This window comes from Botryllus schlosseri, chromosome 6, assembly GCF_051294905.1.
Source record: "Botryllus schlosseri isolate E-star chromosome 6, Bs_hap1, whole genome shotgun sequence".
NCBI classification, from domain to species: domain Eukaryota; kingdom Metazoa; phylum Chordata; class Ascidiacea; order Stolidobranchia; family Styelidae; genus Botryllus; species Botryllus schlosseri.
The window spans coordinates 8,740,930-8,757,313 of record NC_137241.1 but is presented as its reverse complement, the minus strand read 5'-3'; the positions used below and the strand labels follow the sequence as shown (position 1 = coordinate 8,757,313).

The window sequence follows — 16,384 nt, the reverse complement described above, 5'->3', positions numbered from 1 at the left end:
TAGAAGCGGCAGCCCATACTATGATGTGTCTAATATGCAATCAAGTGGTCAAAACTGTTAAAGGAGATGATGCGATGCAGCATTTTCGTCGTCATATGTCACACAAGTACGCAAAAATGGATTTTCGGAGGTTTTTGATACTGTGTTGCAGGATTTCGCAGATCGTTTCAAAGATTTCCAAAAAATCTCACATACATTACGACTTGTTGCCTTTCCACACCTGGTGGAAACGGAAAGTGCTCCGCCACACCTTCAGATGGAGCTGTTGGAATTGAAGAATGATGAGCAGCTTGTGACAAAGTTCAAGGAAAATTTGATAGACACGTGGAAAATGGCCCATGAATATCCACTTTTGCGAGAATTGGCTAGAGAAACTCTTGTTATTTTCGTGTGCGAGTCCGCCTTTTTGCAAATGAAATACCTGAAAAACGAGTACCGAATTCGCATGCTGAACCGAAACCTAGAATCGCATTTAAGACTTATGGTGTCGCGTGAGGTTCCCAATTTTGCAAGTTTGTCTTCTCGTATGCAAAATCAAGGAAGTCACTCATTTCAATGTTAGAGACTTTCTTTAAATAAATTCGTTTCAAAACATGTTTGATATTTATTAGATATGATAAGATTAGTAGATATTAGGTTTTTAAACAAAGCTAAAATGTCCTCCGAGGGAGGCCAATGTCTTCGTTTTAGGCAATTATACCGTATTTATGCTAGTGGATTGCACAAAAGTTGCGTGGAATGTAGATTTCGGCATTAGCGAGGGCAATGGCATGGCTCACTTTATCAACCCAAAAAACTTCGACTTGGGAACGGGTATTTCGGGATTCAAAACGGAAAATGAGATATTTTTTAGTCAACTCACATATGGTTGGCGGCCGTATGGCGTCGAAGCATTCGAAATGCGGCCGTGGACACCAAAAAGGTTGCCCACCTCTGGTTTAGAGTGTGGTATACTTGACTTGTTTATTGTTAATCGCTTTACTGTATGGATTTTTGCGGAAAGTTATTTTCGCAATGCGATATTTTCTTGCTGCGTACCGGTAAAACATATTATTTTCGGCGGTCTCACCAGACCATCCGTGGAATGGACGTACCAAATTTGACAGCTCTGCAGTTGCGGACAGCGAAATGCTGTCATGTAGTTTTCAAACCTAAGGAACAGAAAAAATGCATTCGTGATCGATTGAATGGCCAAGAAAGACACGAAACAAGCAGATATACCCAGCAAATCTTAAACTTTTCGAGTATCTCATGCCGTGATATATCTAAAAAAAATATTATAAATGCATCTTGTTACTGCAAGATTTATCAAAATTAAGTGCAACTTTCCCACGATTTAAGTGCAATAAGAACTTGTCCTAGTAATCATGCAATCAATTCAGAATAGAATAGCGTGATGTTTTGAGCAATAACAAATGAATCAGGTCACTGATTGTTGAATTTTTTTAATATACCCACGATATATATATATCGGTTTTGTATTAAATTCCATTCTTTGCCGGAATTTTGATCACAGTTGTCACATTACTGATAAATTCTGTTATTTCACGAAAACGTTCAAACCAAGGCTCTTTTGTTAACTATCGAGTACACACGCGCGGCAGGTCGGTCTCTTAATTTAGGGGATCAGCTATCCTCTAACGCGGTGACGCAGTGCTGTGGACTAATTTTATCTAATAGCTTGGCTCACAACTGTCTTACTGCAGGCACTGTGTCCGCGACACATGAAGAGATTGCGAAGAGTTTGTCAATGATGAGTATGATGGCTGACCAGAGTTACCTTCCCTTGGTCCCTGGTCTGCAAATTCTTGACATTCCTGCACTATGCGTCCCAAACGGATTTACAGATTCTCAGTTGAACCCTTCAAACACTATGATTTATCAAGAAGTAATTCTAGCTAGATATACTCGTATCCACGCATGAGAAAATGTAAAGAAATGTGGCCCAAATGTAGCTAATTATATGCTCCTTAAATTCAGATACTCAAAGTTGGTTATGGAATTAATCGATAGCATAACTAATCAGAGAATCCATTACAAGGATGACCATTGCGACGGCGGTGAAAGGGGCGAATTTACCTCAACTGCCGGGACATCATTAGCATGATGATGCAATACTTACGTATAGAATAGACTATCGATCGCTCCCAATCTCTAATACTTGGTGACTAATTGTTTATTTACTCGAAATTGGCATCTGTGGCCATAATTAAAACTTAGAACCGAAAGCTATGACAACTTGGTCGTTGGTTTATTGGCATTAGGGTTGCTTTATTGGAGGTATCGTCAGCCATCTTTTCCAAATAACGACCATGGTTAGAGATTGAAATTATAAGCTAGCTTATATCGACTCGCTTCTTGACAGTACTAAACCAATAGGCCTACCCTATGAAACTACTAGAAAGAAAAAGAAAATATACCAGGTCTGCGAATTGTAGGCTAGACTTGTTAAGACAGCACAACAAAACACCAAGATTTGGGCGACATAAAATATTGATCTTAGGACTACTAAGACCAGGGGTGTCAAACATACGGCCCGCGGGCCGCATCGAGCCAGCAAGGCGATTTTATCCGGCCCGCGCAGCAATTCTGAGTAAACGGAAAAATGCATGTACTGTCCAGCAATTTTCTAACAAAAATACTTTGACGTAAATAATCATACAAGACAGCAAATGTCAAACAAATTGAAAGTTGATAGGCCCCATTACAACCATCCGACGGCAGTGTTGGGTTTTCAATCAAATTATTATTAATAAGTCGGTTACATTGACCGTTTGGCACCACAATCCGAGATGGCAAAAACGTGCACATTTTACACCCAGTTGGTCGTTTTCTGAAAAAAATGGTATTCACAGGGAGCCAATGCGTAGGGAGCCAATAGTTTCTAAGGCACCTGAAGATAGCAATTGTAATAGTTACACGAAGAATAGAATTCAAATATCGTTTGTCATGCCGTTGTATACCTTCTGACTCAAAAGACCTCCGGCCACCGGCCCTGCTGGTCTCCAGAGAAACCCGAATGGTGATTTTAAAATTATGCATCTAATTGCAACACCCCGCGTTTACAGTTGAATGTCTTGTATTCCTCAAAACGAATACGCAGAGTCAACGCCGCACCACGACTTGAACAAAGGTGGGATAGAAATATGCCAACTTAGATCGTCGCTAGTGCTACTGTTTGTAGTGGTTTACAAATGTATTCAATCGGTCAATCTTCATATATTTGCCGATTCCGTCGTTTGTGAATAACGGTGTTGCTAGCGTAGAGCCATATGATCAGCAACATAATATGCAGAACTATTATGTGGTCTATAGCTTTGATGACATACCTCTCCAGTGAAACATTAATAAGGTGTTGATTTGGAAGTAATATTTTGGAATCATTTGATTGGTCCGGCCCGCGAGCGATCAAAATGTTTGAGTTCGACCAGCGACCCAAGTTGAGTTTGACGCCCCTGCCCTAGACGAAAACGGCTCCCTACCACCATCGTAAATAGACCAAAAAAATCTTTTACCGGGACTATTATGCAATATTTTTACAGTCGGCCGTCATCATCATCAGAACAACCATTCCGTACCAATGATCTATATCTACATGCTATAAAGGTAAGTTGAACCGACGACAATTTCGCGGCAGCCACCCCACATCTTATACGTCGACTGTAGCGGGTGAAAGTCGTCCGAAGGCTCATAATACATATTTTTTCGAAAGTATTTTCACAATCATGGCATAATTATATAATGTTGGAAAAAATACAATGTTTTTTTGAAATTCCATTTTTAAAACACGGTTTAAAACATGTTTAAAAGAAAGTGCCTTGAAACCACATTTGTTTTTAAACGGCGTTTTAAACAAATGCCTTATTTTGAAAATTGTGTTCTTTCAAGTTGCATAATTATGCAATAATTGTGTAAATACTTACGAGATCTCTTTCTGTATGTATCACTCAATGTGCGTGCTTCATCTCTTTTAGAAAGAATCGAAGGCGAATTGTGGGTTGGTCGACATAAACCAATCGCCTCCCAGACATCCGTATATTTTCATTGTATCGCAATTTTCTGATGTTTTGAAATGGCATAAATATTACTAATAATGACGCGGGCAACCCGAAAAGAGGCTTCCCACTAACCAATTCCCAAAAGGAGAACCGGGGATAACTCTAGGATGTGAGATTTCGTATGAAACAAAAATGTAAGTGAAAGCTGTACTCGATGAGATTAATTTCGACAAAAGAATTGGCCGCAATGCTGTAACATTTCAATGCCCCGCGACATTATTGAGCATTGCAAATAGCGCCCAGACTGGCGCAGCGTCCTGATTGTGGAATTGCTGAGCTGTACGTTCGAAGTCTGGTACACAATACCAACAGAATCGCCAACGTAGAAAACGAGTAACTTAACAGACGCTAGTATCCCGTGAAAAGGAGAATGTGTGAATTTAATTACCCTGCCCAAATATTTTTCAACAAACATTTGTTGAGTGCCGAGGATGGTATGCATTTGCATCAATCCTCATATGTACATTGTACATGTGTAAGTTGCAGCACAAATATGGAGTAACGGCTAGGGTTGGTGTGAACGTGAGGTTCACGTTCGCGTTCTGTGTGTGAACCTCGGAAATTTTGAGGTTCAGGTTCACAAACGAACCTTGGTAGGTTCTGCACTGTGATCCTTTTTCATATATCACAATTAGTCACGTCATTATAATATCTTTGATTGAAATTCTTTGCATTTCAACTTCGGAACACTGTATGCATAGCGCTGGCAGCATGAAATACTAAACGAGCTTGCACCTTGACAATCTTTGTTACGAAATATTCAACTTTTCGTTAGTGAATATTTAGTGTCTCCATGCGGTGAGCTTGACCCGCTATCACACAACATCAAGAACGAAATACACTGCAGGTAGTCCGCGAATGATGCTTATTCAACCAATTATTGAAATTGATGTAAATAATAGCCTACTTCGTTGTCTGATGTAAAATATTGGCGAAAAGAGGAAGATAATGATTTTACGTGATTCTTATAGCACTTATTTGCTCCAGTTGTTACATTTACTGACGATTAAAATTCAGCATTGTGGCATAATGTGGTCTGAGTCGTCGCTATATAGGTATAGTGTACTGTAAACTGAAACGAAGGGTTCGAATTAGCAATATGTTGTCACGTGACGTCATAGGTTCGCGTTTACACAGAATCTTTCAAAAAGGTTCGCATTCACACGTACCTGGACCTATCAGAGGTTAGCACCATCGCTAGATAACGGCACTTTGATCACAAAGTATGCTGGGCATCTTAAACATACGGCCCACCGGACTATTTCATCATTCATGAGTTATTAATTTGGCATCATTTGACAGGTCCAATTCCGTGACTCGCCTTAGATGAGACAATTCGCTACGTAATTAACGTTTACCAAGGTATCTTCACACATAATGAAGTCAAGAATCAATGCAGGATAGCTCCGTAATTAGTGCAGGGGTCGCCAACTCAAAATAGGTCGCGGGCCACTTTTCCAAATTCCTGGAGGCCGCGGGCCGCATGACATCAATATCGATATAAAAGTAGGCAAAGCAGTTCAACAACCACGTCTGATAACTCTACGTTATTACAACGCTGTGCTTTCTAACATAGGCGACGGTTATAGTCACCACAAAAGAACTAATATTTTATTGAACAAACACAAATACAACAAAAGGTATCATGATCATCAATGTCATTATATTTTGGACTATGAGCTGTACACGATACCTGACAATGACAACACTCTTGAGCCGCTAAAACAGGGGTGGCCAACATGTTTGTAATTCACGGCCGCATTTCGCGTACTCATGTAGCCTGCGGCCGCATACCGGTGGTTAGTCGTGATAAACTAGCTGGGGCCAAATACCCACGTTATCATGTCCATGTCCATTGCCGGTACACTCCGAACTAATCTATATGCACATATCGGCTTACTATGCGCACCAAATCGTTAGTAGTTACGTTGTAAATAGCCATCACAGAGAACCAATCTGTGGTCGCGCGAAGCGCGAAAAATTTTCCATGTTCATGAGTGAATTTCGTCAATAAATATTAGTATAGTTTCACATATTACTATAAAATATTTATCCTTTCTCGGCCAATGTGATCAGATTCCCAGATACAGCTGATGCAGGGGGTATCTGCGAAAACTTAGGGTTGCTATTACAAGTGTCGACAGCCGCACAATTTTCCTTCTACTGCTGCAGATTGACCACCCATGGATTGAAGAATCAATATTGGGGTTAGCTATACACGGTAGGCCTACTTGCTAGACAACTATCTCCTCGTAAAGCATTGTCTTTTGGAGCGCCCGAAGTCGTTTTGCAGGCGTCTCGGTCTTGGCAGTGGTGGGCCATTGCACGTCAAGGCAATATGCCCATTCGTACCAGCAAATTCTTCATCCATGGAATGATATTACCATGCCGAAGCCGTATCAACTAGTGAGTAATAGTGATAGTGGGCACATAGAATGGCTCACTTTGAAAAACAACAACATTATGTTTCAACTGAAATCAATTCTAGCGTTTCAACATGATTTACTAAGCGTTTTTCTGAATTTTTTTCAAATCAGGTCGCGGGCCGCAAAATAGGACCTCGCGGGTCGCATGCGGCCCGCGGGCCGCGTGTTGGAGACCCCTGAATTAGTGGATATAGCCTACTGCGATAATCTCGCATGAGTGTGTAATTCAGAAAGAGAAGCTCCAATTTCAAAGAATGGTAATTGAGGCCTCATGATGACCTTACACGGATTCTGCCTAATAGTGTTACCTTTGCCGCAAATCACTCGATGGAAAAGTAGCATTATCTACATTACGCACGCCTTATTCTCGCGACCCTAACCAAAGCCTAATTGGCTGCTGATAAGAAGAACGCTCGACCCCAAATCCCATTTACGAACAGGGTGCTGACAAATAAATCCAATGTAGATAATGTATTTTACGATGCCAACCCCACAAATTGTAATAAAACTGAACAGAAGTATGTCTGGACTGTAAGCGCGTCGCGACACGGCAAATTCGATAATATCATCGCCGATACGGTATGAAAATGAGTTATTGGCTCATCCGTCCACAACAGCGACACAAAAACTTAGCGACGGAGTGTAGACATAACTCCCAAAAGATTTGATCGTGTTGTTGTATGGTTTTCGTGAAATGTCACTGTGTTACAAGAAGAGCTCGCCGCTTCTGAGACCAGTGTTGAAATCGAGCGATGCGCTCAGAAAAATTCAGGCATGCATCGATACCCGTCCCCAAATAGGCGCACGAAACATATTCCGCGTCACAGTCGACATGCAATACTAATATGACAGCAGCGAGTCGCGTATAAGACATGCGGATATATTTCGCGCGAACCTTCAGTTCATCGGGCAAATAGACCGCTAAACAAGAGGTCTGCCGCTTCTTTATCGCGACACTCAAACAGAAACACACGGTCATAACGACACATGCGCTGCAGTCCGATGCATTCGCCCGCACACCGCGTGGCGGAAGATCTTGAATTTGACGAAAAGTAATTTGCCCTCTTTGACATCTTTTAATTATTCATGAGCCCGCGACACGACGCAAAACGAATATAGTCGGGAGGAGATTCGTTTCCTATGCTTTAATAATGGTTCCGGGAAATATGCGACGGGATATAGGTCGTTAGTAAATATATAGGAGTTACGAGTAAGGTTGTGTTTGAAAAGAAAACGCATTTTAAACACATATGTTTAAAAAAGACCACTTTGCATAAACATACTTTTTATATTGTTTTTTTAGTCATGGCAACCAATGCACCCACAGTAACATCTGCAATTACTATCTTTGGCTCATTTGCATACATGCGAATGAATTAGAATCCTCGAGTATTTTCACGTGAGAAAATCACTAGTCCCCAAGAGGCGTGCATGCACGGCATACTGATCCGCATCAAGCAGCAGTTGCTCGACTGTCACGCATTGTCCTTACTGCAATCCATAAACGAGTGACTAAATTTGAAAAGTCAAACAAAATGTATATTCAAAATGTGTCATGACAATATTTTTATGCAACCGCAGACGCATCGGAAATGCGCTGAGGTTAATCCCTTGGTTCGGTAGGTATGACATTTCCTTACACTTCGTTGTGTCGAGTTATGGATCAAATAATCGAACGTCCCTTGCCGCATCTGATGACGAACTTAATTTGTTAGGGTATACATTAAGGGCTGTATTTAATAAACTGCTCAAATGTCATAAGTTTCATCTTTAATTTAAATATTATCACTGCCGTCGCCAGGGCGGAGATTGTGTAAATATTATTACCATATCATTGAAGATTGTTCTTGTAAATGCATCACATTCACATGGACTCGACAGTATAGAGCAGGAGTGCGAAATCAACTTGAGTCGTGGACCGGATTCAAGCCTTTTGATCACTTGCGGGCCGGACCAGTCAAATGATTCTAAAATGTACTCAAATCCTTACCCTTATATTCACCCTAATACTTTAATATCAAGCCTGCCCTATATACATAACAGTATTTCGCATGATATTACGGATCATTGGAGCTCTATCTCCACAACACCTTTATTCGCAAACGTCGGAATTGGCAAAAGCACGCAAGCTAGCCGAAAACAATCGTTCTAACGACGATATAAGTTGGCATGTTTTTATGTTCTCTTTGTTTTAGTCGTAGTTTGACGTTGGCCCTGTGTAGGCGTTGGGTCGTTAGGAGTGCGTTGCGTCGTTCGGCATAAAAGAAATCTGACTGTAAACACGAACGGTTCATTACAGTTAAATAGCCATTCGGGGTTTTCTGGGGGCCGGGAAATTTTGCGTTAGAAGTCATATAGCAGTGCGATCACAGATATTTTAATAATATTCTCTGTGTAACTATTTATTTCTCATATAACCTACATATAACGGCTTCTGTGAATGACTACTTTTTGACCCATTTTTCAAAAAACTCTGAGCTCAGTGCACATTTTATTCCTTCTCGGAATTTGGTGTCAATGTCACCAACTTGTTCCCTATGGTGACTAGACTGGAATCGCAACACTGCCATCGGATGATTATAATGTGACCTATAAAGGGGTGTTTGACACTTGCTGTCTTGACGGATTTACGTGAAAGTATCTCTTACTAAAATCTCACCTTGCTATCGGTGGTGATGGAACTTCGCTAGTAATAATTTTTTCGTAGGCCAAATACCGTAATTATCACATTCGTGCTCCCTTATTGACGGAAATGTGATCACGTAATTACGCGAGTCCACATCCAACCACGCACGAAATGTCAGGCAAACCATCGCCTGAATACACCAATGATCTAAATTCTAATTCATATGCATTTGCTGCAGTTTGTTGAAAGCAATGAATTCGTGGCGACATTTAACTCGGTCGTTGTTAACTTCTACACTGAATAGAGCGAGAAATACCATCGACAAAGACGCATTCATTGGGAATTTCTACATAATTCTGCTCGAACTTACAATACGATTTTGAGTATACAGGCAAGTAACTTCGCTCCGCAGAAAAAAAGATTGGAAAATTTTCGCGGTTAACATCTACCTGAAAACGCTCACCGTTCCCGTAAGGTCAAAGATTGCGCCAATTGTGAACCCGCGGTTCTGCTGTTGAAATCCTATTTCTGCCTGCTCTCCTCGGCGAAGTAATCAACTAACAGGGAGCAGTCTTAACTTCAGCAAAAACTCGCATTTCATGGTACGAAATATTAATCGTATGGCGCCCAAGTGCAAATGCGTCATCGAAAAATATTTTGAATAACACGCACACGCAGGCAGATGACTGACTGACGTCCCAAGAACGCACCTAATCTCGCTCTTGTCTCATCGCTGATGCACTAAGTTCGATACACGAAAATTGACGTTGACGACATCGTAAGGCTCTGCATGCGGCACGTCAACTACCAAAGAAAGTGCCATTGTTTACCATTTCCCGCGTCCTGACGAAGATAAAGTTTACCGGGACATCGCAGTGATTACAGATGCATTATTAATAAGCTCTGAAACACCTTCTGTTTGCAATGCCGTGCGTAATAGTCCGCGCCGCTGCGAGGACGCGCGAGGGAGTCCAAAATATTTTTTCCGCGATATCGATTGGACGCGAAATTGAATCGTGCTGCAAGCGTCGCGAACAGTTTATTGAGAAGGCGCTTCTTCATTATTCTTATAATTCGATTGTCCCCGCAGTTTGGTCTCACGCGCACGAGAGAAGGCGAACAATCGCGCAGCTCTAACGCGGTTCAAAATTTCTACGAAATTACAGGCGCCTAATGCACTGAGACTCCACTCCTTCACACGCAGCCCTTGTATGCAGCATTTTATTATGACATTCTACAATCCTGCCCTAGCATTGACATTTTATATACCTATATATTTAAAGACTGACATCTGAATTGTACATACGTCCAATATATACGCTGGATATTGATATTTACACTATTATCTGGCTAGCCTTGTACCGTGAGCTCAATGCCCCCGAGAATTTACGGTAATTTCGAAATGAACACGAGATAAATAGGCAATGAAAAGCGTTCTTGGGAGCAAAATTGCTTTTTTAATATCCAGTTGCACGGGGCTTATACGCGTCGAACAATTTTGATTAAGAATTTATGAACAGCGATACACGGTGTCTCGCGTGGGAATTCGTACGTAGGAGTTGCGACACGGAGCAATGGCTACATAATTTATTTTATATCCACGAACATGTCTTTTCTTGCGGTCCTCGCCAGGTATCATTAGCGAAATCCGAGCCGTGGAGTAGCAATTTCTCCCGCGACAAAGCCGAACGGGCTTCAACACCAGTCCGCCGAATTAACTCCGCCTATTGATAATGCTGCTTTGTGACATCCAGTCGTTATGGATATTGTCAAACAGCGAAAGCGTGTAGGGGCTGTAACACAATCCGTGACGAATTCGACAGGCCGTCCTCTTACAACAATAGCCCGAGCAAAAGGCGTGTTTCAAAAACAACACAGGCTGCGCGACACTGAATCGAACAAAGTAAAGCGATTGAATTGATATATTTATGCACCGAGGGGTACAGACCTCGCGGACTTTTCATAACTTCACTGTACACTGTGTACAGTGTACAAGTCTACATACTCCGTACTGCAATCGGAAGAAGATCGTATGAAATATCGAAGTACAGTAAGAAAGCTGTAGAGGTGAGATCAGATCAATTAGGTTTGTTATTGTTCACGGAATCCCAACGAACAGGATAGCATCGCTGAAAAAATCGTAATATATCCCTACGCAAGTCATAACGGACTAGAATTTTTAACTGTTTTTGTTGATTAGGAGCCGTGGAAAGACGTATCGTTCTGCGTTCTGATCTAATAAGTGGCCATTGTACCTACCAAAACACATAGAGGCCATCGAGTCACTGTTTACTTTTATAAAATCCGGGTCGATAGTATGACGTGGTGCGTTTCGAATGTTTCCACTAATAGACCTTAAAACAATTGTATATACTTATCGCATGTTATATACCAAAGTCATATTTTTCAATCAGGTTACGTTATCATTCTTCATTTCGCACTTTTGGTGCCATTTAGCATGGAGATCGTAGACCGTAGGGTACACTACACAATCAAATCAATCAATCAGGTTTATTAATATTTTCATCGTTTCAAAAACATCACAAGACTGCGATACAATGAAAAGATAGGAAGGTGTCGAAACAACTTGGAGTAGCCTTTAAGATCAGACACCCACCTAGCCTAGGCGAAGTAAATAAGAGGCATGCACACTGAATGAAAAGTAATGCCGACAATATAAGACGCAAGCGACAAAATGAGCTGGCATGTGGCGGAGGGCGAGGTCGATGTTAGGTCGTGGTCCGGTAATCCTAAAGACTGGCTAGTATTGATTTAGTACACAGTCTTCTATAGTATTTGGTCTGGCCTAACTATATGGGTATGTTGAAAATCTTGGACTTCTAACCTTCTCGTAAAGTATCTTCGTTTAACATACATAATGGACCGCTGGTCTAAGCAGCACTAACTCATTGAAAACGTGTGCCGAATCGCAAACGCCATTGCTTCTATAGCAGACTGGTATAGCAGACTAGAACTGTTGTGATGCGTTGCAAATTTCAGTGTATTAGCGTGTGCTGTTTCTGTTTTATTGCAGTCCGGAATGGTCCAAAAAATAGTAGTGAATTGACAGGATTCAAACCGGATTGTATGACAACTCTAGAATGGACCCTTGCCGATTTTGAAACGCGTGAATTATTCAAACATTCGTTGCTGCAAACACAGCAGGAAATCTCCCGGATTTTCAAACAGAGTGTAAATACGAACATGTTTCGGGATAATCAGAACGTGAAAAAGTAACGTAACGCAATAGAAATAATGTAAGGTGTTTGCTATGGAGTGTGACTGCGACATGAATGAGTCGAAATAATTCAGTCTATCCACACAGTACTGTTCTATAAGAACACACTTACCTAATATTTTATCATATAAATGAGTTTATGTAAATACTGTATGTAATAAAACAGGAATAATGTGTTGATGATAGACCATTCCGAGCAAGTTTTCGCCCTTGTGACACAGGATTTAGTCTCTCTAAGTATGACAGGCACACGCCGCATCATTCATAATGTATCGCGCCCTAATGAGCTAACGGCGAAAGCGCTAAGCGGTCATACCTGTGAAGATTTCTGAGATTCTTAATATTTGCTATGATTGCGTTCGTCAGAATTTTTGCCGTTAAAATTATCAGCCGAGATTGGATTTTGTTATTTTTTAGTCTAATTGATGACTATATACTATATATTTCGATTGAAACAATAAATAGCCACAACAGGACCGGCAACTGGGGGGAGCACGGCTGGTTTTCCGTCGCTATGGCGGTTAACATGCCTTCAGTGTGTTACTTCATATGCTTCAATGGAAGTTTTCTTGTTACGACAACTCGTAGATGTGGAGACACCATGAACAACATCAACAATAACAACAATAATTAACGTGGTCGGAACTCGAAAGTGGGTTTATATTGAGGGGCAAAAATCAAAGTACATTTGTCAATGTACGGCTGTCATTCGATGGTGAACCATAGAAACTTGTTTAAACGCCAGGTAAGACGAACTTTGCTGACAAGATAAATCTGTTTGCAGGATAGGCTGGACTATAGATATCCAGTTAAAATATACGTTTGTGCGAGAGGCATTTGCTGGGAAACTGGCATAATGAACGCGTTCGTTTAATTTGTCCAGTTAGCCTAAACAACACGTGATGGTGAAAAGCACATCCAACAGTCCGAAAATATCGGTCAACGGCGATTACGAGTCGTACGCCAGGCGTCCCAGGAAGAAAAGAAAAACTAAACTCCAAGAAGCAAGTGACACTCTACCCGACACTTTACCGGACAAGAATAACGAAAATCCAAAGTCAGAAGCTAACGGCATCAATGGGATGAAAAGACTCGGAACATCGGACTCCATCGAGCTAGACATGCCGATTAAAAATTTCCCAAACCCAACTGACGAAAAGGAAAAACAAATACCTATCCTGTATGATTTGCTGCCGAAACGGAAACAAGCTAAAGTGGAGCTTATGAAACAAGTTCGCCGGGAGCTAACCGAAGAGAAGTTAGGAAGTCAGCATTCAACTCGTGATGTCACCAGGGGCCCAAATGAGGGTAAGACTGTTGTGAATACAAGGTAAACCGATTTATCGCAAGCATTTACCCGCATCAAAATAACATACTAATATCGTTTCACAGAAAGGATATTCCTCCGGTAACGTCGCCACGGAGGAACTCTCATAGTCCCTCGAAAGAGAAGAGAGAAAAGCCCTCATTTTCCAGGTAGGTATATATTGAATATTGAGATACACATGGGTGGATGGGAGTCATATTACACTGCATAAACATTGCAAAAAGATGAGATTAAATGAAATCTGCTTGGCAGAGGGAATTTTGATTATTATATAATTACAGCCTCCAAATATCTACCTATTGGGTGCCTATCCCGCCTTGAGACTTTGATCATTAATTATTAGTATTAGTAGCCTATCATAATTTCCTTAAAATGTTAGTGGCATATGTATTTCATGTTCAATGATATAACCTATATTATGTTTTTCTATCTCTTCGTTGCATCTAAAATATTTATAAAGTTTATATATCTCCTGGCGCAGACGAGGCTGAAAAAGCATAGGCCTTTATTATAACAACATTGCCCGTCAGTGTACTTGTACACCCCATTATCCAGAAAGGGCAACTAATATACTATATGACAAGGAGGTCTGCAGAGCACGTTCAATTTAGATTGACCGTCTGCGATTTTGCATCGTGAAAAAGTGTGAACGCGTCTTTAGGCAATGACTGGTTTATGGATGAGTCAGTTTTACATTGTCTTATTTGATTTAAAAGGGAGGAACCAGGCAATGAACGCTTCGACCCGCTTCTACGTGTTCAAGATCCGATTCTATCCAGCTCCAAAAACCTCATTCGCGCAATGATCGTCCGGTCTCTGCTGCCCCCAATCAAATCATCGCACATTCAATCAGCGTATTCTGTCACCCATAGCAATGATTACAAGTACACCAGAAGTGGTCTGGAGGTTACAAACCAAAGCTCCAAACAAAACTATACTTCGGTAAATAAGAAATTGGACATGACATACCACTTTCAGAGAGGATCACGATTGCGACAAGGTTCAACGAAATACGTGTACAGACCCAATTCCAACAATACACTCCATTCACAACAGAATAAGCGTTCACCATATAAGCTCGTGAGGCAAGATAACAACAACATTCAGGCTAGCACCATACTTTGGCGAGCAAAACTTACTTACCGGGGGAAGCCAACATTTCAAAAGCGTTCGCCATCACCAACCCTCGGCGAAGAAGCTATTGCGCGAAAGATAACGAACAGGCTACCAACCAGACAGGTGAGACGTAGGCTAAACCACATCGCAACTTATATCTTGTGACTCAGCTGTTGACTACGAATCCATCAATGCAATGTGTCTCTAACTCAGGGGTGTCGAACTCAAATTGCGTTGCGGGTAGAATTCAAGACTTCAAATCACCCGCGGGCCGGACCAGTCAACTGATTCCAAAATGTTACTTTCTGCCCTTGCTTTTCACTTAAATGTTTTATCATCAAGCATATATGGATAATACACCGCTTCTAAGAGGTTTTATTCAAGCAATTCGCAACACCTTTATTCGCGAATTGGCAAAAATATTAGGATTGTCCGTCTGAATATAGTTAAGAACCGATAGGACAGTGGCGCTAACGACGATATCAGTTGGCATATTCCTATGCTCCGTTTGCTGTAGTCGTAATAGTAGGGTTACCATGCGTCCTCTTTTAAGAGGATTTGTCCTCTTTTTTGACTTTTTTGAAAGTGTCCTCGGAGGACGCCCTTTTGTCCTCTTTTTTGAGATTTTGTCCTCTTTTTTGAAAATTGAGGTCACAGTTAGTAGGGATTGTGTGGACCTCTGAAAGGTTCAGGTTCGTGTGAACGCGAACCTTTTTGAAAGGTTCTGAGTGAACACGAACGTGAACCTCGTGACGTCATATTGCTAATTCCAACCCTTTCTTTCAATGAAGTGATAGCCTATGCCCTATATTAATGTACACTAGGGCTCTTCAAAAATGACTTTTTTTCTCCAATCGTACTGGCTACTTGATAAAATTGTTAGGTTACCTAATTTAAGCCTACACACAAAATCTGGTTCAATTCCAGCCAGTAACCGCTTTGCTACAGGAGAAGTAAGTTTTTATTTATTATATTAAAATAAATGATAAAAAATTTGAAATTTTTCTGTTCACCCCATGAAAGTGTTAGGCTGTCTATAGAAACGATGCTCACCAAATTTGGTTCAATTCCAACTAGTGGCAGCGGAGTTATTGCCACCGAAAAATTTGGATTTGAATAAAATAGTATTTACGGTGACCGATTCTTTGTTTATTTATTATAGTTGCGCTCACCGTAAATACTATTTTATTCAAATCCAAATTTTTTGACGGCAATAACTCCGCTGCCACTGGTTGGAATTGAACCAAATTTGGTGAGCATCGTTTCTATAGACAGCCTAACACTTTCATGGGGTGAACAGAAAATTTTCAAATTTTTTATCATTTATTTTTATATAATAAATAGAAACTTACTTCTTCTGTAGCAAAGCGGTTACTGGCTGGAATTGAACCAAATTTTGTGTGTAGGCTTAAATTAGGTAACCTAACAATTTTATCAAGTAGCCAGTACGATTTGAGAAAAAAAAGTCATTTTTGAAGAGCCCTAATGTACACGATACCTAGCGAAGATTCGGCCAACATAATGCCACAATGATGAAGTACATATCGGCGTTTTAAACGTCGCTAAATGTATCAACTGCGGTAATCAAAGGAT

The 16,384-nt window shown here is 40.9% G+C and overlaps 1 protein-coding gene across 3 annotated transcripts in view; it reads left to right on the top strand.

The window, feature by feature from the left end:
• LOC145440848 (cell division cycle-associated protein 7-like) overlaps positions 1-16,384 on the top strand; it is a 346,780-nt gene that overhangs the window by 94,753 nt on the left and 235,643 nt on the right. Inside the window, exons 1-4 of one of the 3 annotated variants that reach the window (XM_080318612.1) lie at positions 11,075-11,177; positions 13,133-13,678; positions 13,741-13,824; positions 14,392-14,914. The exons of 1 other annotated variant lie outside the window; for it this stretch is intronic. In XM_080318612.1, coding sequence (XP_080174738.1) covers positions 13,251-13,678; positions 13,741-13,824; positions 14,392-14,914 — 1,035 coding nt within the window. In that variant the 5' untranslated portion in view covers positions 11,075-11,177; positions 13,133-13,250. Of the gene's footprint in view, positions 1-11,074; positions 11,178-13,132; positions 13,679-13,740; positions 13,825-14,391; positions 14,915-16,384 lie in introns of those variants that run through there. One more of the 3 variants, XM_080318613.1, reaches the window with a different exon arrangement.